Here is a 21,257-nt window from a genome sequence, read left to right as displayed (position 1 = left end):
TATTGAAGTGTCCCTTGTCGTAACTCTTGCTTTGTAAGTTCGTTAGTACATCTAGATCATCGAAGTTAGCCTGACTTAGTCAGAAAAGCACTAAGTGGCACACGGTATTGACTAGTCTAAAAGAGTCATCCCGTGACACGTGGTCTCAGAGCCAGGTTCGAGCAAGCAAGAGACCATTACGATGGAAGCAGCAAGTGAAGTATTCAACATTCCCCCTGTCGTCGAGGAGAAAGGAAGGAAGTCCAAGAAGAGGGATCAATTGGTAGATGCCTTGGCAAGCTTAGAAAACAAGCTTACAAGGACAGAGATTAACGTCGGTGAGATCCTTGAATGGAAGGATACCGTCGATCAATTCGTTGCTGAGATAAGGGACACGAGCGATGGATTGAAGGAGACCATCGGTGTCATCAAGGAAGAAGTCCTTGGACTTATCAACACCCTGCGGAGTGAGTTCCGTGAGAAGGTAGACACATTACAAGCCGAAGTAAACCTGTGCAAGGCAGCAATTGCTGGAGGGACTATTGCAAGAACGTTTCCGCACACAGAAGCACCCAAGCCATTAAAGTATGGAGGTAAACGCGACCCCAAAGAACTTGACGAATTCTTTTGGTCGATGGAATGCTACTTCAATGCTAGTCAAGTGAAGGACGACAAGACGAAGGTAGATACAACCGTACTTTATCTATGCGAGAGTGCAGCTCTATGGTGGCGACGGAAGTATGGTGATATTGAAAAAGGATTATATAGCATAGACACATGGGAAGAATTCAAGAGGCAACTCAAGAGACAATTCTGCCCACATAATGCTGAAGATATAGCGATGAAGAAACTTCGTGGGCTAAAGCATACGGGATCTATCCGAGACTATATAGTCGAGTTCACGAGCTTGATGCTAGAGTTACCCGACATGCAGGAGAAGGACAAAGTTTTCTATTTCATGGCTGGACTACAATCTTGGGCCTACAACGAGCTCAAGAGGAGAAATGTCAAAGACATTGACGAAGCTATTGTCGTGGCAGAAGATCTAATGGAATTTCGAAAAGAAAGCACGGTTAAGAAGAATAGTGGGGGAGAACAAACTATGACGGAACTTGAACCAAAACAAAACACACCCCAACCTTTAAATACAAAAGGAAAAGAAATCGAAGGAAGAATCCGCAGAGAAGAGCGAAAGGAGATCAATTGCTACTTGTGTGATGGTCCTCACTTGATCCGAGACTGTCCGAAGAAAAAGACTTTCTATGCGATGGTTTTGCAAGAAGAAGAAGATGAAGCACAAATAAGCTCAATGCATTTTCTGAACTCAATATCGAAAGATGAGATAAAATCTTCTAAGAAGGAAGAAAATAAAGGAGGGAGTCTCATGTTCGTCGAAGTTAAAGTAAATGCAAGGAACACTAAGGCGCTAGTAGATTCTGGAGCAACACATAGTTTCATCGCAGAGGAAAAAGCAAGGAAGTTGGGTATTCATTATACAAAGGAGTTAGGTCAGTTGAAGGTTGTCAACTCTCCATCTAATCCGATCCTCGGAGTTTCTCATGGAATACCCATGAAGATTGCAGAATGGGAAGGGACCATCAACTTGATAGTGGTTCCGATGGACGACTATCGCATGGTACTAAGAATGGATTTCCTGGATATGGTATGTCCTTGGTCGTTCGAAAGAGACAACACCCTGCGTATAACCAAGGGATCAACTATCCATATAATTCCCTTGGAAAGAAGAAAGACAAAACCTCGATCCCTTTCAACTATGAAGATGTGTTATGACCAGAGCCATATAATCAAGAAGAATATGAAGCCAAAAAGGGAAGTTCGAATAAGCGAGGCACGTTTGAAGGAACAGGGATCCATATCCCACATGAAGAATTACTCAAGGTTTTACGAGGCTGAGAGAAGAAATAGGAATCAAAATACATCGAGAAATAAAAGCACGCCTTACTCGAAGAGATACTTTGGAGAAAACGAAAAGACACGAAGTAGCCCCGTGACAAGATCGAGACATATGTATAGAAGACTTGACGAGGACGTCAAGGGTTTAAGTGGGGGAGGGTGTCACGGACCAAGTTTCTGGAAAATTCTACAATCGTCTAGAGAACTCCGGAACAATCAAGTATACTCGAGAAGTCTTCGAAGAGATCAGGAATGCTCTACGAGACCCTGGAAGATGCTAGAATATTGTAGATGTCCGTGGAACAAAGGAGAACGATCCGGAATAATCAAGAGGATGCTAGACGAAGCTAGAACGACCCGGAAGACTTTGGAAGGATCTAGACACGCTAGATCATACAAGAATGATTTGGATAATGTCGGGACGACTTAGAGATTTCTAGAGCATCGTATACAAGTCTACCATATTCTAGAGTCTTGTAAAATCTATGTGTATAACAGGAAGAGTCTAGATTAGTCATGAATGATCGGGACCTAGAAACTTCCATTTGAGGAGGTGTAAGATTCCTATAAATAGGGGGAGGACTCATTTGTCCAAACCATCAAGAAGTTGCCTTGTAAAGAAGTTGAGTTATATAATAGAAGCTTTATTGAAGTGTCCCTTGTCGTAACTCTTGCTTCCTAAGTTCGTTAGTACATCTAGATCGTCGAAGTTAGCCTGACTTAGTCGGAGAAGCACTAAGTGGCACACGGTATTGACTAGTCTAAAAGAGTCATCCCATGACACTAGGTTGGAAATGAGGCTGATGAGTCATGATGCACATCAGGGAAATAATTGATGGTGGCACTGGAAGAAGGAGAGTCTACCTTTGGATCGTCTTTTTTCGTCCTGACAGATACCAAATCGGAGGAGGAGACATCATCGTAGATGAAATCTTCGAGGTTCCCTTTCATGCATTGTTGATTGCGATCGATTGTGGGGGAATCGAGGAGAGTCATTGACGGCTAATCTTCGACGACCATCTATGGCCGATTGGAGTCGTTGTAAACAAACACCCAAATTTCAGATTTTCTGTGAAACCAATTGGGTTTTAGGGTTACTGATACGAAAACACAAACACACAAAGAGAAAAATAGACAGAGTGAGTGATGAAGAAGACGTTGTAGAGAGAGAGTTGTTGGGAGAGTATTGCGACTTCTTTTACCAGAGTTCTTTCTACAACTACAACACATGTGACGACCGACACTAAGTGTTGGTTTCAAATCTTATTTGGATCCGACTCCGACCCATATCTACCTTTGGATCTGACTCCGACTCATGTTAACTTTAATATTTTTAGTTAATTTCTCTTTTACACAATATAAACAAATATAAAATTTCTATTTAATATTATTTAAAATTTTAAAGATTTCAATTGACTAATTTTTTTAAAAATATTATACATGAGTAAATTAATATTTGCAAATTTTGTTACACATTTTAATAAACGAATTAAGAAAGGTAACTTTATAAATATATTTACATTATTATTATTATTATTTATTTAATTTTACCTAACTTCAATTGTATTATATAAACATATTATTTACCTAATTTCACATTTCATATCCTATCCTATGTCTTCTTATGCAGAAAACAACAGTAACATGTACCACATGCAGGCCAGAGAGAAAAGAAGACAAAGAAAAATATATTTGGAAAATAAAAGATCGAAGAAAATAAAAACAACATCTAACGTTCCAAGTACATCATTACAACATCTCTTAAAAAATATCATTAACTGTAACCGTATTAGTATTTTATATTCTATGTTTTACTGTTAGATAGTTGTATACATATATTTACAAGTTTTATAAGCTGTTGCTATTTGAAGATCAATCAACCAACATTGTTCGTCAAACTCAAAATGTCAATTCATTTACAACACCTGCAATGCATAACACAACCATACAATACTGCCATTCATTTACAAATGTTAGAACTCCGTTTTCTAACATTACAAATGTTATAAATCCGTTATATAACATTAGAAATGGTAATTATTTATTGTTTTTAAAATATACTATTATCCATTTTGTATATAATCGGGATATATATATATATATATATATATATATATATATATATATATATATATATATATATATATATATATATATATATATATATATATATATACTTATTTTTTTTTTTGGTCAGATAACATAAGTTTCGATAAATATGCCACTTCCAAGTTACCAAACAAAAGACAGTACTATGTACTTTCAAATGAAATGACATCAAAAAATGCATCTACGGTAACCAATTCTTCATCATCAATCAAATTAAATCCAGGATGTCATAAATTAAAAACCGTAACATCCGGATTTACAGGTATCATATTTTAATTGTTTAATTTGAGTTTTGAGGAGGGACTCGACGAGTTGACGCTTAGACTCGCCGAGTAGGATCACGATTGCTGACTGGATTAATGAACGGACTCGACGAGTCCACGCTGATGTCAGAAACCCTAAATCTCCGGGCCTGTTCCCTATTTAAGGGACCTTATAGCCCTCATTTGCGGCTACCAGTCCATAGAAAGAATCCCTAGAGAGCTTGAGCGAGTTGTGTGTGAGGGAGAGCTATTTTGATCCCTTTTTGTTGTGGTTTTGCAAAGAAGAAGGTGTCTCCAGCAAGAGAAGGTCAAGGGGATTGTGATTATTTGGTTTTCTAGCTTGGGTCTTCATTATTGAGGTATAAAACCGATCCCTTCTTCTGTTTTGTGCAAATCCTTGAATCTAGGGTTTTCTATACCCCTTTATTGGCTTGTATTGATGCATACGTTGTCCCTCTTAGTGTTAGACTCTAGATCTAGACCTTTAGAGGTCCAGAGAGCATTATCTATCCAACTTTATGTTGTTCCATGGAGGAAATGAACCTAGGATGCCATTTTAGAAGCCATTTCACCAAAAGAAGCTTTGTATACGTTGCATGAGTGTCAAGATTTGACCTTTACGTGATTATTGGACATGGGGAAGTCAGATCTATAGGATAGAGAAGCAGACCTGACCTCAGAAGGTTGATTTGGTGATTGTCATGGAAGAAACTCGCTGAGTCCATAAGGGGACTCGACGAGTTGAGTCGGGTTGCCCCGTGACTCGTGACCAGTTGTAGCTTGTCAAGTGGAAGGTTCTGTCGACGAGTCGAGTGAGGATTAGAAAGATGCTCCATACATTTTCAGATTGGGTGGTCAAAATTATCATAGTATTGGAAGTCTTTTACCAGCAAAAGGATCGGAACCAAAATTCTCTCGGTTATACATTTATGATATTGAGAACAAAATTGCAAATAGACAAAGATGTTTTCGGTATTTATTCAAACTTCTTATTTATAATTATATATATATATATATATATATATATATATATATATATATATATATTACTAATATTATGTATAAATTGATTTATTTTAGTGGGGAAAAGGATCAATCAACATCAATTGATAGTGAGGTTATTGAAGATATTAAGGTGATGTTGGATTCAAATAATGTCTTGGTTAGATCTTATAGGATGACGAGAGATACTTTTTTGAAAGATCCAAAAGTTGATATGAAATTACGACTTATCGAGAGAAGGGAGCAGGCTGGAAGAACATATAACCTACCAACTGCTTCTGAGGTTGCTGCTTTAATTATTGGTGACATTTCTGATTCAATTGAAGAGAGGGATATCGTCGTTCAAACAAAAAATGGCTCTCTATAACGTATCAGTGAGTTGCATCCTTCGTACCTTCCTCTCCAATATCCATTACTATTTCCATATGGAGATGATGGTTACAGTGTTGACATTCTTCATAGAGGTGTGTCATTTATGACCAACACCAAGTGTGCGAAATGTACAATGAGAGAATATTTCGCTTATAGGATTCATGATAGAGATCATTCGTTCTCTCTCAATCTTAATTCAAAAAGGTTGTTTCAACAGTTTCTGTTAGATGCCTATACTACGATGGAAACGGAGAGATTGTACTACATACGTAGGCAACAACATGTTCTTAGATGTGATTCTTCTGAAAATTTACGTAACCAAAAAGCTCAAGGAACGACTGATATCTCAAATGTCGGCCAACGTGTCATATTACCTTCGTCCTTTACTGGTGGAGCATGCTATATGCTGCAAAGCTATTTGGATGCTATGTCACTATGTAAATGGTTTGGATATCCTGATTTTTTCATAACCTTTACATGTAATCCCAAATGGCCCGAGATTAAAAGGTTTCTTAAGGATACTTCACTTCAACCAAAAGACAGGCCTGATATATTATGTAGGTTGTTCAAGATCAAGCTTGATGCATTCATTAAAGACTTAAGGTAGAATCAAATTTTCGGAAAAGTTCAAGCATGTAATTAAAACTATATTTTTTAATTATTTATAAAACATTACTCTTATTATTATATATATTTTTTTATATATTTTTATAATCTAATCACATTTTTTTGCAAATTCTTTTACAAATGTTTATACCATTCAATTTCAAAAAAGAGGTTTGTCGCATAGTCATATATGTCTATTCATGCATTCTGACAACAAGCTACCAACTGCTGAACTTATCGATCCGATAATTTCAGCCGCGATACCAGACAGAATTGAAGATCCCGAATTGTATTCACTTGTGAATGAGTTTATGATTCATGGTCCATGTGGAGATGAAAATATGAACTGTCCATGCATGGTGGACAAAAAGTGCTCTAAAAACTTTCCAAAACAATTCTGTAATCATTCATCTGTTGATCAAAATGGTTTTCCATTATATAGGCGAAGAAACGATGGTCATTTTGTAGAAAAATTAGGTGTAATGTTGGATAATAAAAATGTTGTTCCATACAACAAATATCTATTGAAAAGATACCAGACACATATTAATATTGAATGGTGCAATCAGGGATCTTCTATAAAGTATTTTTTTAAATACATAAATAAGGGTCCTGGCAGAGCTATAGTTGCTGTTGTACCAGCCAACAATGAATGTGGAAATAATGATGTGGTCGATGAAATAGCTGAATATTACGATTGTGGATATTTATCAGCATGTGAAGCATCATGGCGAATTTTTAAATACGATGTTCATTGCAGATATCCTTCTGTTGTCATACTACCTTTTCATCTACCTAATCAACAACATATTGTATATGGCGAAGACGATGATATTGATGATGTTCTTGACAAACCTTCTGTTGCGGCTTCAAAGTTCACATCTTGGATGGAGTGTAATGCAATCGACAGTGAAGCACGAAAACTTACATATGTTGAATTTCCTACAAAGTTTGTTTGGATATTAAATGTTCGGTTTTGGAAGCGAAGGAAAGTAGGAAAAGCCATTGGTAGAATTCATTCGGTTTCACCTAAACTAGGTGAAGCATATTTCTTAAGGATTCTTTTAAATAAAGTAAAAGGTCTGACATCATTTGATGAAATTCTCACGGTAAATGGTCAAAGACATTCTTCTTTTAGAAATGCTTGTTATGCACTCGGGCTATTAGATGATGACAAGGAATACATTGATGCAATTAAAGAAGCAAGTCATTCTGGATCTGGTTTTTATCTACGTTTCTTATTTGCTACATTGTTGATGTGTAATAGTATGTCTAAACTAGAGGTCGTTTGGGAAAATACATGGGAATATTTGGCGGATGGAATTCTATATAACCAACGACAAAGATTTAAGTCTGCAGGTATTACATTTTTTTTCTTATTTTTTACTTTATTTAATTTCTTTTTATTATTCAATAGCCATTGTATAATTAGCAATAAAATTATTAAATATCGACCACATATTTTCTAAATTATTTGATATTTTTGTGTAGAATTGTCACTCGGAGTAGATGAACTTAAATACTTAACTTTGTTCGAAATAGAACAAATTTTACTTCGAAACAACTCTACTCTCAAAAACTTCAAAAATATGCCATACCCAGATGTTGAATCCGTTTCTTCTTCAAACAATCGACTAATCACCGAGGAGCTAGATTACGACATTCCCGTTTTAAAGAACGACTATGATCGTATGTTTCTTGCATTAACAAATGAGCTACGTAACATTTTCCTAAACATCATGAGTGCTATTTAAGAAAATAAAGGAGGTGTCTTCTTCGTTTACGGTTATGGTGGAACGGGTAAAACTTTTTATGGAATACAATATCAGCAGCAATTAGATTTGATGGTAATATTGTCTTAAATGTTGCTTCAAGCGATATTGCTTCCTTATTATTGCCCGGTGGTAGAACAACACACTCTCGATTTATAATTTTATTTGAACTTACAGATGATTCTTTTTGTAAAATAAATTAAGATGGTGAGTTGGCTAGCTTAATAAGAAAAACCTCTTTAATAATTTGGGATGAAGCACCTATGTCTATAAGCATGCATTTGAAGCTTTAGATCAAACTTTGAAGGATTTATTAAGGTGTGGAAATTCAACCATCTCAAATATTCCATTTGGAGGGAAATTTATTGTCTTTGGAGGAGATTCTAGACATATTCTACCTGTTGTTCCGGGTGGCAGTAGACAGAACATTGTAAATGCTTCTTTGAGTTCTTCATATTTATGACAACATTGCAAAGTCCATAGATTAACAAAAAAAATGAGGCTAACTGTTAGAAGGGATCAATCTGATATACGAAAAATAAGAGATTTTGCAAATTGGCTATTGGATATAGGAAAAGGCAAACTTGTTGGTCTGAATGACGGTGAAACGATTATCGATATTCCTGATGATATTCTCATTAATGATTCACATGATCCTATAGGTTCCTTAATTGATTTTGTATATCCGTCAATTTTGGAGAACTATAGTAACACAAATTATTTCGAAGAAAGAGCGATACTTGCTCCAAAAAATGAAGTTGTTCAGGAAATAAACGACCGTTTGCTTAACAAGTTTCTAGGAGATGAAGGCGAATATTTTAGTTCAGACAACATATGTGAATTTGAATTTGTCCATGATCAGTTTGATTCAAATTTATACTCTCCTGATGTATTAAATGGTCTCAAAGTATCCGGTTTACCAAATCATAAGTTAGTTTTAAAAATTGGTGTTCCAGTAATGTTACTGAGAAATATTGATCAGAAAAACGGCTTATGTAATGACACAAGACTACAGGTGTTATCATTGGGCAAACGTGTTATTGAGGCACATATAATAACTGGAACTAATATTGGAAATCGGACTTTTATTCCAAGAATGTCTTTAACTCCATCAGAAAAAAAGATTCCCTTCAAATTCACAAGAAGACAATTTCGTTTGGCGATATGTTTTGCAATAACTATTAATAAAAGTCAAGGACAATCGTTATCAAAGGTTGGTTTGTTTCTCAAAGATCCAGTTTTTTCACATGGAAAATTGTATGTTGCCTTATCTAGAGTTCAAAGTAGAGAATGATTAAAATTATTAATTTTAGATAAAGATGACAAAGTCACAAATAAAACTTCCAATGTTATTTATAAGGAAGTTTTTCAAAATTTGTAGCCAACTTTTTTGTAGCATATTTTATTCATTTTTAGCAAATCACACTTAATCCATCATATTACTTTATTTATTTATAATTACGTATTGTTTATTTTATGTTAATTTCATTACACACACCGGTAATGCATCATCTGCGTATGTCTAACAAGAATCATGCACCAAAAATAAAGGTTTTCAAAAAACTCCATTTCTAATTAAATACTTATGATTTAGTTTGTAATTAAATACTTACAAATCAAAAAGTTTTTGAAAAATTCAATATTACAATTCATAAGTTGTCAAAATTAATGAAATTTTATTTTATTATTTAATTAATTTTAAAATTCAATTATAATTCAACACCCGTGCGTCCCACGCGTTTTAACCTAGTTGTAGAATAATTAGGGTATTACAAAGAATAATTAGGGTATTACAAAGTGGGAGATTTGGGTTAGAGTTTTTTTATATTAATATTTTTAATACTATATCCGTTCTATATTTATTGTTTATTTTTAATTTTTGAAGTCTTTTTTTATTTAACTTTGACCTTATATATATATATATATATATATATATATATATATATATATATATATATATATATATATATATATATATATATATATAATACTTGATTTAAAATACATGAATGAATTGTTTTAAATTTTCTTTTCATTGTTTTAAGTTTCATCAAAAAATATATAACACAAATAAAAATATTAAAAATTAATAATAAAAAATAAAGACTTTAAAAATGAAAAGCGAACAATAAATATATATGAAAATATGAAGTAAACAATAATTCGGGAAATGGACTTTCGTATTCGTGAAATTAGTAGATAGCTTTTATTATATGTAAACCTTCCAAAAACCAAGATCCGCCCGGGGTGTACTTAATCACAAATAGAATTGTTATTCAAGGTTTGAGGGGTTTATCTAACGACGAAGAAGATAGGTTCTAGGACCTAACTATAATTTGAACTTCGCTTATAATATATATACCACAAAATTATAAACTATTTTAGAAAAAGTAAATGACCTATCTTGAGTTTGATTTAAAAAAATTATATATTAAAAAGTCATTTAAAAGGAAAAAAATAAGTTACATGGAGCATTTGTGCTGTTAAATATATAGGGTTAAATATAATATATAGTTTTTATCAAACAATAAAGTATCAATGCATTAATAATTAACTAGTTTTTCATTAAACCGTTCGGTTTTTCAGTTATATTTCACACGTTTTTTTTTTTTAAAATTTAATTATTGGTGCTTGGTCATTTTTTTCAGTTATATTTCATTAAATTGTACACGCATAGCCCGGTCCTGAGGAATCAAATATCATCAAAGGCCCTGGGCAAGCCAAAAAAATAACAAGCCCTTATTGTTACTATAAGTTTTTATTTTTAAATAAAAATATATAACAAAAAAAATTGAGTCCTGTGCGACTGCCCATTTTGCCCCCCTCAACGCCGTCCCCTATGCGTACACGACAATCCGCCCCCACAAGTATTATTGATTTTTTTATCGGCTTCACTTAATTTGAAAACCAAGTGATATTTTGTTCTAGATTCGCGACCGCAAGGATTTCTTTCATGAAGGAGGAGTTTTACATGTGTTCTCTTTCATGAAGGAGGATTTCTTTCATTCGTAGCTAGGGACGTATCTCTTCGAATAATTATTACATGGTAAATAGAAAGGATATGGCTTTGTCTCTGGATGAATGACAACAAGCAATATTTCAAATAAAACCCACAAGGCAAAATTAAGATAACAAACGATCAAACTAGATCAGATGAGGAGAAGTTGGTGATGGAGGGATTGGAATATCAGCAGTTCCTTCTAACATCAGGATAACATTCTTAATAGAAGGCCTTGCATCTGGATCATCTTGAATGCACAGCAATCCAACTTTCACCATCTTCTCCAACATGTTGACATCTACTTCTTCATCTGCCGTCAGCCTACTCCAGTCTTTGTCTATAAAACAATTGTAAACCCAAGTAGAAAGAACATCTATCTCCATACTATTTCTGCAACACAAAATCTCCAGAAGTACAACCCCGAAGCTGTAGATATCCACCTTGGTGGAGATTAACGTGTTCTTGTGCCACTCAGGTGCCAGGTATCCTCTTGTTCCCCTATCACGATCACCACTGACACTCAAGAGGGTTCCGCTCTGATTTGACCTCAATAGCTTTGATAACCCAAAATCAGAGATCTTAGCAGTCCAAGCCTCATCAAACAGAATATTATGAGGCTTTATATTGCAGTGTATTATACGAGCTTCACACTCGTCGTGAAGATACAAGATTCCTCTTGCCACATCCAGTGGCACTCTGACACGTTCTTTCCATCCAGGTGGTGCTTCCGCGTTAAAGAGAACATCTTCCAGTGAGCCATTGCTCATAAACTCATAAACAAGTAGCTTTGTAGCTCCCTGTATGCAGAAACCAAGTAAACGGACCAAGTTGCGGTGATGAGTTTGAGCAATAGCAGTAATTTCTGCTCGAAACCGTCCTTCTCCTTCAAACATCCTTTCCAGTCTCTTCACAGCAACAGCCTTGCTGCCATCTGATATAAAGCCTTTATAGACTTCCCCATAAGAATTTCTGCCTATCACTTCCTTAAAACCATCTGTTGCTTTCTGAAGCTCGTCGAATGAGAATGCTCGTAGAGAAAAATGATCTCTATAAAACCCATTATCAACAGTTTCTGATATCGCTTGGTACCTATGAGCATGCACTCTGTAGAAGAAGAAAGCAGAGAATGCCAACACCGAACACATAAAAGCAATGCAACCAAGTGTTATGCCTAGAATGGAAACAAGTTTTTTCCTTTCAGCCACGATTACATCTATGTTCCTTGAGCCTCGTAACTGTGGTTCTTTGACTTCTTTATATGGGAAACTAGTTTTAATGAAGACTGTGGTTAACCTGCTTTTACTAAGCACTGCATAAACGATGGGAACCTTGAGCTTTTTGCAACTACCATCTTCTGCATACAGACCTGCCCAGCAGTTGCAGTCATCCCAGCAAGATTGGCGACAGCCTTCCTTGCTAAGATTCATCACCGAGCTGTAAGCGTAGTGTACAAGCAACATCATATTGTCCAATACAGTAATATTGTAGGAAAGTTGTAGCCCTGGTTTCCGGTTGCAGGCTTCCTCGTCGGTGAAGTTTCTGTAACAGCCGTTGGACGTGACATTTCTTGTCCCGTTGACAAATAAGAAACCAGGAAAGCAATGGCACTGAAAATTTCCGGAAGTGCTAGAACTGCAGTAACTGTTAAAACCGCATATTCCTTTGGCATCACACGGATCCTGTAAGGCTGCCCATTCCGTTTTCATTATGCTAGTCAAGTTACTTGAGGGGCTTGTGAATCTGTGGGAATACAAAACAAAGTTACCATCCCAATTGAGAGTAGCACGGAAGATTACTGTGTCGACGTTCTTTCTCGACTCTAGGCTCCTTGTTGAATTCAATACCCTCTCTGTGACACCAAACCCCACCATGGACAGAGACCCAGTAGGGCTGAGGTTCAATGACTCATAATTTGAATAAAGCGTTCCACTGGACCAGTATGAGTCATCACTGCCTCTGGTCTTTATTAGAGGGTAAGCCACAAGGTTTCCATCATCCTGCATACGAAGAAAAAACTTTCCACTCGTGTGCTGAGAAGCGGAGACACTAGAGACTAGCTGATCCCTTATAGCTAGTTTTTGCCCTCCTAATATTGTATCACAAGGGTAAGCAAAGCTTTCCCATATGACACTAGATTGATCGTAGAGTAGAAAATTACCCGAATCCAGAATAGAAGCTGAGGTCGCCTGAAAACTCTGACTTGTGATGTTTTTATCCTCACCGTCAGTAGTGTGGAGAAGCAACCAACCATCTCCGGTGAGCTCAATACTACTGTTTGTAGAGACGGGTGGGTCATCACGATTTGCAGTCCAAACAACTGTGATTTCTGATTTGCTTGCGAGCCATATCCCAACTGCAAAACCGTCATCTTGCCGGTAGAAACCAAATGCAAAAAGGCCAGAAGGTGAGCGCCATGAAGGGTTTGTGTCTGGGATCAATGAGGAACCTAAGGTAATATTAGAGGAGGTGAAGTCAGATCCTTGGGTAATTACTAAAACAAAGAATAGTCTTAGGAAGATAAGTAACATGAAGGCCATATTAGAGAGGTGAGAGTGAGATGCTATAATTAAGAGCACCAAATCAGCAAAATAAGAAGAAACCGAATTGAAGTAAAATGATAGATCGATATTTTTATCTTGACTGCTAGTTGACCCCCTTCGCCTTCCCACCTGAATATATTTACTACCAATGTACAGGAATTCAGTCAAGTCTACCCTAATCCAGAAAGCGTGTGGAAAAAATGTGAAGTTGCTAACGGTAGATTCATGGCCCACAACGAATATTCCCGAAGAAAAGTAGACAACACTCATTAGACCTTTTCCGTGGATTCTTTGACCTTTTCCGTGCATCCGCCAAGACTGTTACAGGAATGACACGCAACCATATTATTAGCTGGTGTTTTTGTGATATAAGGAAAAGAAAATTATAAGGAGAAGACTTGTATGAAGACTTATTACGAGAAGACTCGCAGGTCTTTTAATTTGAACGGAAAATAGGAAGAGAGAGAATTAGTCGTGTCTGTTGGCACGTTTCTGTCAAATAATTGAAAGGTAAGTACCTTATCCGTATAGCTTGTGATCATGGCCTCATTAATGCTTGTTTTTCTGTTCATCTTTCAATTAGTGGAGACAAAGGTTGACGGAGGATCCATTGATTTGGGATCCTCACTTGTCGCTGGTACACAATCTACGAATGCATGGTTCTCCCAGTCTAAAATGTTTGCATTTGGGTTTTATCAACAAGGCACCGGCTATGTGATCGCAATCTGGTTAGAGAGCTCCGGAGAAAATACGGTTGTGTGGACTGCTTATCGAGATTATCCACCCGTTTCACCAAATGCCACACTAACACTTACTCGTGAAGGAGAATTGGTTTTAAGCTGTGAGCATGGTGGGGTTAAAAAGACTATTGCAGCCAACGTTTCATATGCAGTGATGAACAACACCGGAAATTTTGTACTCTACGATGATAAAATGGGTGTAATATGGCAGAGTTTCAACCATCCTACCGATACTTTGTTACAAGGCCAGAGTCTTTTTGGTGGGAATGAATTGGTTTCGAGTGTGTCTAAAACCAATTACTCTAGTGGACGCTTTCGAATTAAGATGCAGATGGACGGAAATCTTGTTATGTATCCAATGGACACGGAGGATGGCCCAGAAAATTCATACTGGGCTTCAAATACCGATCAGTATGATAGGATTTCGAGCAACTATCTGCACCTGAATGATACAGGCTTACTGATTATCAATGGAAGTGATTCAGACATCATCAAGCATCTTTATGCTGAACAGAATTATAATGTTACATATCGTGTCACAATCGGTGATGATGGAATCTTACGGCTGTATCTTTACAACCATAATAACTCCCGCCCCCCTCCCATAGTATGGAAAGTGCCAGATCCTCCTTGTAATGTGAAGAACTTCTGCGGCTTCAACAGCTATTGCACTATGAATGATGAACAACCCTATTGTGTTTGCCTGCCGGGTTATGATTTTGTATACTCCGATTTGAAGTCTAGGGGCTGTGAAAGGAATTTCACAAAAGCAATGTGCAAAAGCGGGAAAGAAAACATTACATATTACAACATGGATCCCAAAGAGCGATTAGTGTGTGATGATCGTCCTTACGTTGTGTTCATTCCCGACAACAAGGAGGGCTGCAGCGACTCCTGTTTGGAGGATTGCAATTGTGATGCAGCTTTTTTCAGTAATGGTAACTGTGAGAAACACAAGTTCCCACTTAGGTACGTGAAAAGAGTTTACGATGATTCCACCAGGCCTATGATGTTCTTCAAGACGCCCAATGTAAGCCTTTATAATGTCCAAGCCAATGCATCCATTAATGCTAGTTCTTTGGAGCCAACACATGAGAGGATTGAGAAAGTGCTGACCACAGGCAACAAGACATGGCTTATAATTCTTGTTATGAGCGTTGTTTTTTTCATATATTCATGCATTTCGCTAAGTTTGACGGGATATTTCGTATTCAAATTCCGTCTTCTAAAGTACAAAAGACTGTTGGAAACTAGAAGTTTGGGATTAGCGGAGGACCTCATCCTGCAATCATATACTTACAAGGAGCTTAAAAAGGCAACCGATGGGTTCAAGCATGAGCTAGGAAGAGGGTCGTTTGGAAGAGTCTATAAAGGGCGTTTCTACAAAGGGAACAAAGCGATAGCAGTGAAGAGACTTGAGAAGGTGGTGGATGAAGGTGAGAGGGAATTCCGAGCAGAAATGAAAGTGATCGGAAAAACCCATCACAGGAATCTAGTCCGTTTGCTCGGTTATTGTGCAGAAGGTAAAGAGAGGCTTCTTGTTTATGAATACATGAGCAATGGAACCCTTGCAGATCGGTTATTTAGGTCAGAAACGCTTCCAAACTGGTCTGAAAGGCTGCAAATCGCGTTAGATGTGGCAAGAGGAATCCTCTACCTTCATGAAGAATGTGAAACGCCCATCATTCACTGCGACATAAAGCCCCAAAACATTCTGATGGATGATTTCTGGACTGCTAAAATCTCCGACTTTGGATTGGCCAAATTACTAATCCCAGATCAAACCAAGACATTCACCATCGTTCGAGGGACTAGAGGGTATGATAATTAACGATACTACTAAATCTCTAACACCAAACTTATTCAACTACTGTTTTCTTCAAATCGACACACCATGTGTTTTTGTCTTACAGGTACTTGGCACCCGAGTGGCAGAAAAACGTCCCAATCTCAGTGAAGGTCGATATCTTCAGCTATGGGATCGTGTTGCTGGAAACCATTTGTTGCAGAAGGAAACTGGAAGTACATGTATCGAATACGGAAGAGATAGTTCTTTCTACTTGGGTTTACAAGTGCTTTGAAAGAGGGCAACTGGATCTGCTTGTTGGTGATGAACAAGTGGATATGGCGACATTGGAGAGGCTGGTTAAAGTCGGACTTTGGTGCATTCATGATGAACCTGCTCTTCGTCCCTCTATGAAGTCCGTGTTGCTGATGTTAGAAGGGATCACGAAAATTGCTTCTCCTCCTTGTCCAACTTCCACTTGGTAATTCTTTCTTCCGCCTCTTGATGATTTTGCTTTGTTCTTTTTGAAACTTTATGAAATAATTGCAACGTTCTTTGTTTAACTATGTATCCTCTCTGTTTGTAGATTGGTTAAACTAAGGCTGATGTGTTCAAGTTGCCTGTATTTGAGACATCCGAACTTCTTGATCAAGTATGCTGCTTCAACGGCCTAACCCATTTCCGACTTTATAAAAGGTAAGGAATTTGAGCTTTTTTAAACCACTATAGCAAACATGTTCATTGTATGTATAAATTCTATTTATAACACTTGGTATTGTAATAATATATAACGTGTATTTAAACTTACAAATATTTTTGCCGGTATTGTGCCAGTCACCAACTACATGGGCTTGATTGACACCAGTGCTATTATAATACACTTAAGATCCCGAAATTGGGCCCCCTATATTATGCAATTATAAATATAAAAAATGGACTTTGTTTAATGCTACACGCAATGCAACTCCGCGGAGTACAAAGAAAACTAATACCGAACCAAAACCAAAGTCACTACCGAACAACCGAACTATTTTGAAAAACCTACAATTCTGTTTTGGGATTTTAAAAAGACCGAATTTCAGGTTCAGTTTTGGCTTTCTCTATAAAAAACCGAAAAAAAGAACTGAACCGAAAAATACGTCCTTTAATGTATAACTATAATTGATTAAATTATATTAAAAGTTAAAATAATAAATAGTATTCCTTGGGTAAACTTTAGAAATATGAAATTCAACTAAATTTTTTGGGCGCCGGTATTATATTCTTTTTTATAGATTGATAAAGAACAAATTGATATTTTGATCCTGTCAACATCGCCGACAAATGTAATATAGCAATTTTATATTATATTACCGAAACCTTTTGAAAGGTTCCGTATATTATTATCTTTTGGGGTTATAATTAAAAAGAATTAAAGAAGTATGCATAGATAGGAATCGAACGTGGCCAATCTAGTAAAAGAAATTTGTCCAAGCCAAATCTACATCTACGTTCAAAAATTTTGTAATATATGTATTATATAAAACATATTAAGCATAATTCCGTTTGGGCCCCAAACCGACTTGGGTCCGGGAGGTGTTGCCTAGCTTCTCCCCACCCCCTATTAGGTTGGGCATGAATGCATAACTTACACAAGTTACTCACTCTATTTCCAAATCCACATTTTTTGTCCCAAACTGGACGTGAACGCTCAATATTTGGTTTAGGGCAACTTTCCGATAACTCTTATAAGAATCATCATGGGTATTACGAAATTAAGAAAGTGGTGTATTGTAACGACGTGTGGCACGTGTAAGATATATGTGGAGTTTGTGACTTAATCTAAAGAGCCCTTATGGAGTGACAGAAGACTCCAACATATATAGAAACATATAAGATACATGATTGTCCCCTCCTCAAGACGGATACTTGAAGAGGATAGAAACGAATGTTGTAAGCTATGGGGGTCCTAGACAACGAACTTCGATACCATATATATATATATATATATATATATATATATATATATGGGGTTAGGTTAATTTGTTTTTAACATTTATTGTGTGTAAGAATAGTAAAATTAAATAATTATTAAATTAAATAAAAATAGATATTAAATTATTTCCATAATTGTGTGTATATTAATCATATCCATAATTATAATTTTCATATCCATAATTATAATTTTTTTATGGAAACTAATTAAATTCGTCATTAATGTCGGCAATAATATTCTTTCAGAATAAATTCGTATCTATGTTTTTATGTTAGCAATAACGTTCTTTCAGGACTCACTCACTTAAAATACAATGAAGTTGTATGGAATATGAAGAATGAGAGTGTATTCTAGTAGAATATACTATCGTTTTACTAGAATACACTCTTATTCTTCTAGAGACGAAGTCATTCAGAAAGAATGTTTGTAACGACCATAAAAATTCAACAAATTTTAACTTTTCAAAAACAACCCATTTTCTCAATGTTATTACAAAAAGGTTTTCAATACAATTATTATCAGAGTCTTCCCAGAATCACATCATAAAACGTAATCATGAGGAGCGGTACGATCACGTTTTTGCCTTGCCACGGTCTCCTGAAGAACCTGAAAAACATTAAACCACAACTGTAAGCCCGAAAGCTTAGTGAGATACCCCAAAAATACCAACCACATATACCATACACGCATAACATGCCATATCATATCAGAACACAGAACAACCATGCACTTCGGGTCTACTGTGTGACTGGTCCGCCGCACCGGCCAACAGTCCACCTGGTCCACCCTCCGAGTCTAGCCATATACATCGAGTATGCAGTGTGATTGGTCCGCCTGCTCCGGACCTTCAATCCACCTGGTCCACTCTCTGAGTCTACAGTATGACTGGTCCGCCCGCACCGGGCCTTTAGTCGACCTGGTCCACTCTCCGAGCCTCGGCACGTCTGGTCCGCCCTTTTGGGGCCTACAGCATATCCGACCGCTCGCTGGGCCTTCGGGACAACCGGTCCGCCCTGGGTATCTTGGCCTACAGCACAAAGCAGGACCCGCCTCAACCCAACCCCAGTCCAACAACCATGTGCACATAAACATACAACCATATAACAATTCACAGTCAACAAGCCGATCTAGCAGATCACATAACATATCATCATCCTAACCAGGATACCGACCTAACCGGTCACTAGCATAGCATCATCCTACATAACAGGATACTGACCTTAACCAGGTCTCTAACATATACCATCCTAGCTACCAGGATGCAAACATATCAAAGCAATAACATAACAACAAATACCCGGATCTCAATCCGACAAAGGGCCGGCCTTGGTGCCTTAGACCCTGTTGATATAGTGAGGATAACTCACCTTGCCACTGCCGAAACTCTGAACTGAAGAAGCAGATTCTCGAATCACCGACTCCCCGAAAATCCCGAACTAGCCAACATAGCACAAATAATCATTAGGCTAAGCACAATACCCTTCCAAGGATAAATTGACCAATTTACCCTTAACTCATTCCGGCCCAACACTAGATAAGCTCTCAAGCCCACTAATGGCCCAAAGTCCAAAAGTCCGAAGCAAAGCCCACTATTTTGCCCAATTTACTAAATTGGGCCCACCTCACCAAATGGGCCTAGACCCATGGTCCAATATAACTAATGGGTCCACAATACTCCATCCATAATGTCCAGTCACAGTCCAAAATCCATTAGCCCAATAACAGCCCAATCCCTAAGGCCCAAAATGAAAAACCCAACAGAGGGAGTACGCTGGGCGTACACGCTGATTCGCAACTGGGGATCGGGGCACTGACCCGCTACGCGGGGCGTACTCCTAAGTTACGCGGGGCGTAACTTCGCTGCTCATTAAGTCCTCATAACTTCTTAATGGCTTAAGCTCTTAAGCCCAAACTTCAGATCCTTAGGCCAAATATGCCTAAGATTCATAAAGTCTCAAACTTTATCACTTGGGACGTCCATAAAGCTCTTAATCCAAAGTCTTAATCCATTAAGACCTACTTATCTCACACATGGAGCAACCACAGCCCTTGGGACCTCATTTTTCTCACTCAAGACCTCTCCAAAGGTCTGAAAGGACAGATAATCTCGACCAACTCAAAAAATGCATCAAGATGAGGACTTTTGGGACAAGAATGATGTCAAAACTTCACAACACTTAGATCTATGCAATATAAATGACAAGCAAGAAGCTTTATACCTCAGATAGGCTCCAAAGGATGATATCTTTCCAGAACTATAAGCTCCAGCCACTCAACTCCTTCTTTGACAACTTCCTTTTTCTTCTTCTAGCCTCTCCTTTGCCAAAATAAGTTTTCCAAGGCCAAACACACCCAACAATGGAGGTGGAACGACTATCTAGGGTTTCTGAGGTTAAGAAAGAGCTTATGGAGGCTAGGGTATGAACCAACATGTTCCTTATATAGTGGCTGACCCTAATTTTAGGGTTTTAGAACTCTGAGAGTACGCTGGGCGTACTCGGCGTGTCCCAACTTTTCATATTTGGCCCTCCTTTTCCACTTTTCCCACAAAAGGACCAAAATACCCTTCCTCTTAAATCCCAAGGACTCACAAATAAGTACTTTTAGGAATGGGGCGTTACAATTCTCCCCCACTTAAATTAGGCTTCGCCCTCGAAGCCTGCGACAACTCGACTCCAGAACTTCTCTCGCAACGCACCACCTGGCATTAACCAAACCAGGTTCTTTAAGACACAACCATTGAAATCCGAAACTCAACCTTCCCTTTTCTTGCGGTGTTCTGACCACCACCTCAAGCCGGCCACCGGCTTCACCCTTTTATAACCACACTTATCAGATTCTACACTTATCAACCGAGTACCACTCCATGGCACTTTTCTCGATCCTGATCACAACAATCACCTGACTCTTACGAGCTAGATATAACTCTGAACCACCAGGTTCCCGATCCGAGTCCAACTCTATCCATTCCATGCTGACAGAATGACACATTCTTCAGCCTCAGAAGCAACTCCCATGAGTTCTCCTCTTGCAATCGCATGCACATGCTGAACTAGCTCTAGCACCCTCGGGATGGGAAAACCCGTCACACTGACGACACCTCCAAACATCCCCCAGGATGAATCACTACTACATACACAATTCCTTGATCAGAGTCAAACTAGGAATCCAAGACTCCATCCCTGCATCCTTTCCGAG

At 37.6% G+C, this 21,257-nt stretch overlaps 4 protein-coding genes across 4 annotated transcripts; 3 read left to right on the top strand and 1 right to left on the bottom strand.

Annotated features, from left to right (window-relative positions):
- The first annotated feature begins 6,445 nt into the window (after positions 1-6,445).
- Positions 6,446-7,999, top strand: LOC145060344 (uncharacterized). The gene is made up of 2 exons (XM_079008031.1): positions 6,446-7,604; positions 7,737-7,999. Exons 1-2 carry the CDS (start codon positions 6,446-6,448, stop codon positions 7,997-7,999), a joined length of 1,422 nt encoding a protein of 473 aa, XP_078864157.1.
- A 514-nt stretch (positions 8,000-8,513) lies between these two features.
- On the top strand, positions 8,514-9,311 carry LOC145060343 (uncharacterized). The gene has a single exon (XM_079008030.1). The coding sequence runs from the start codon at positions 8,514-8,516 to the stop codon at positions 9,309-9,311; it is 798 nt and encodes a 265-aa protein (XP_078864156.1).
- A 1,310-nt stretch (positions 9,312-10,621) lies between these two features.
- Positions 10,622-14,216, bottom strand: LOC145057219 (G-type lectin S-receptor-like serine/threonine-protein kinase LECRK2). Its single transcript, XM_079004998.1, has 2 exons — positions 14,077-14,216; positions 10,622-13,876 (listed from the first exon to the last, which is right to left on the bottom strand). The coding sequence occupies exons 1-2, from the start codon at positions 14,128-14,130 to the stop codon at positions 11,162-11,164; spliced, it is 2,769 nt and encodes a 922-aa protein (XP_078861124.1). The 5' UTR covers positions 14,131-14,216; the 3' UTR covers positions 10,622-11,161.
- Positions 14,099-16,809, top strand: LOC145057220 (G-type lectin S-receptor-like serine/threonine-protein kinase LECRK3). The gene is made up of 3 exons (XM_079004999.1): positions 14,099-16,116; positions 16,212-16,565; positions 16,671-16,809. Coding segments are annotated over exons 1-3 (2,373 nt in total). The 3' UTR covers positions 16,672-16,809.
- The last annotated feature ends 4,448 nt before the right edge of the window (positions 16,810-21,257 follow it).

The sequence above is a fragment of the Lactuca serriola genome, chromosome 6 (genome assembly GCF_051521515.1).
Source record: "Lactuca serriola cultivar US96UC23 chromosome 6, Lser_US96UC23_V15, whole genome shotgun sequence".
In the NCBI taxonomy this organism is placed as follows: Eukaryota; Viridiplantae; Streptophyta; class Magnoliopsida; order Asterales; family Asteraceae; genus Lactuca; species Lactuca serriola.
Note: the sequence above shows the minus strand (reverse complement) of the source record. Positions and strands in the feature narration are given on the sequence as shown.

Bases quoted from the DNA above. Each gene is read 5' to 3' on its own strand.
- LOC145060344 (XM_079008031.1), top strand. From the start codon at position 6,446: ATGCATTCTGACAACAAGCTACCAACTGCTGAACTTATCGATCCGATA. The intron at 7,605-7,736 runs GTATTACATTTT...ATTTTTGTGTAG, and splicing joins ACAAAGATTTAAGTCTGCAG to AATTGTCACTCGGAGTAGAT.
- LOC145060343 (XM_079008030.1), top strand. From the start codon at position 8,514: ATGAGGCTAACTGTTAGAAGGGATCAATCTGATATACGAAAAATAAGA.
- LOC145057220 (XM_079004999.1), top strand. From the start codon at position 14,099: ATGGCCTCATTAATGCTTGTTTTTCTGTTCATCTTTCAATTAGTGGAG. The intron at 16,117-16,211 runs GTATGATAATTA...TTTGTCTTACAG, and splicing joins ATCGTTCGAGGGACTAGAGG to GTACTTGGCACCCGAGTGGC.
- LOC145057219 (XM_079004998.1), bottom strand. From the start codon at position 14,130: ATGAACAGAAAAACAAGCATTAATGAGGCCATGATCACAAGCTATACG. The intron at 13,877-14,076 runs GTACTTACCTTT...TTCCTGTAACAG, and splicing joins TCACAAGCTATACGGATAAG to TCTTGGCGGATGCACGGAAA.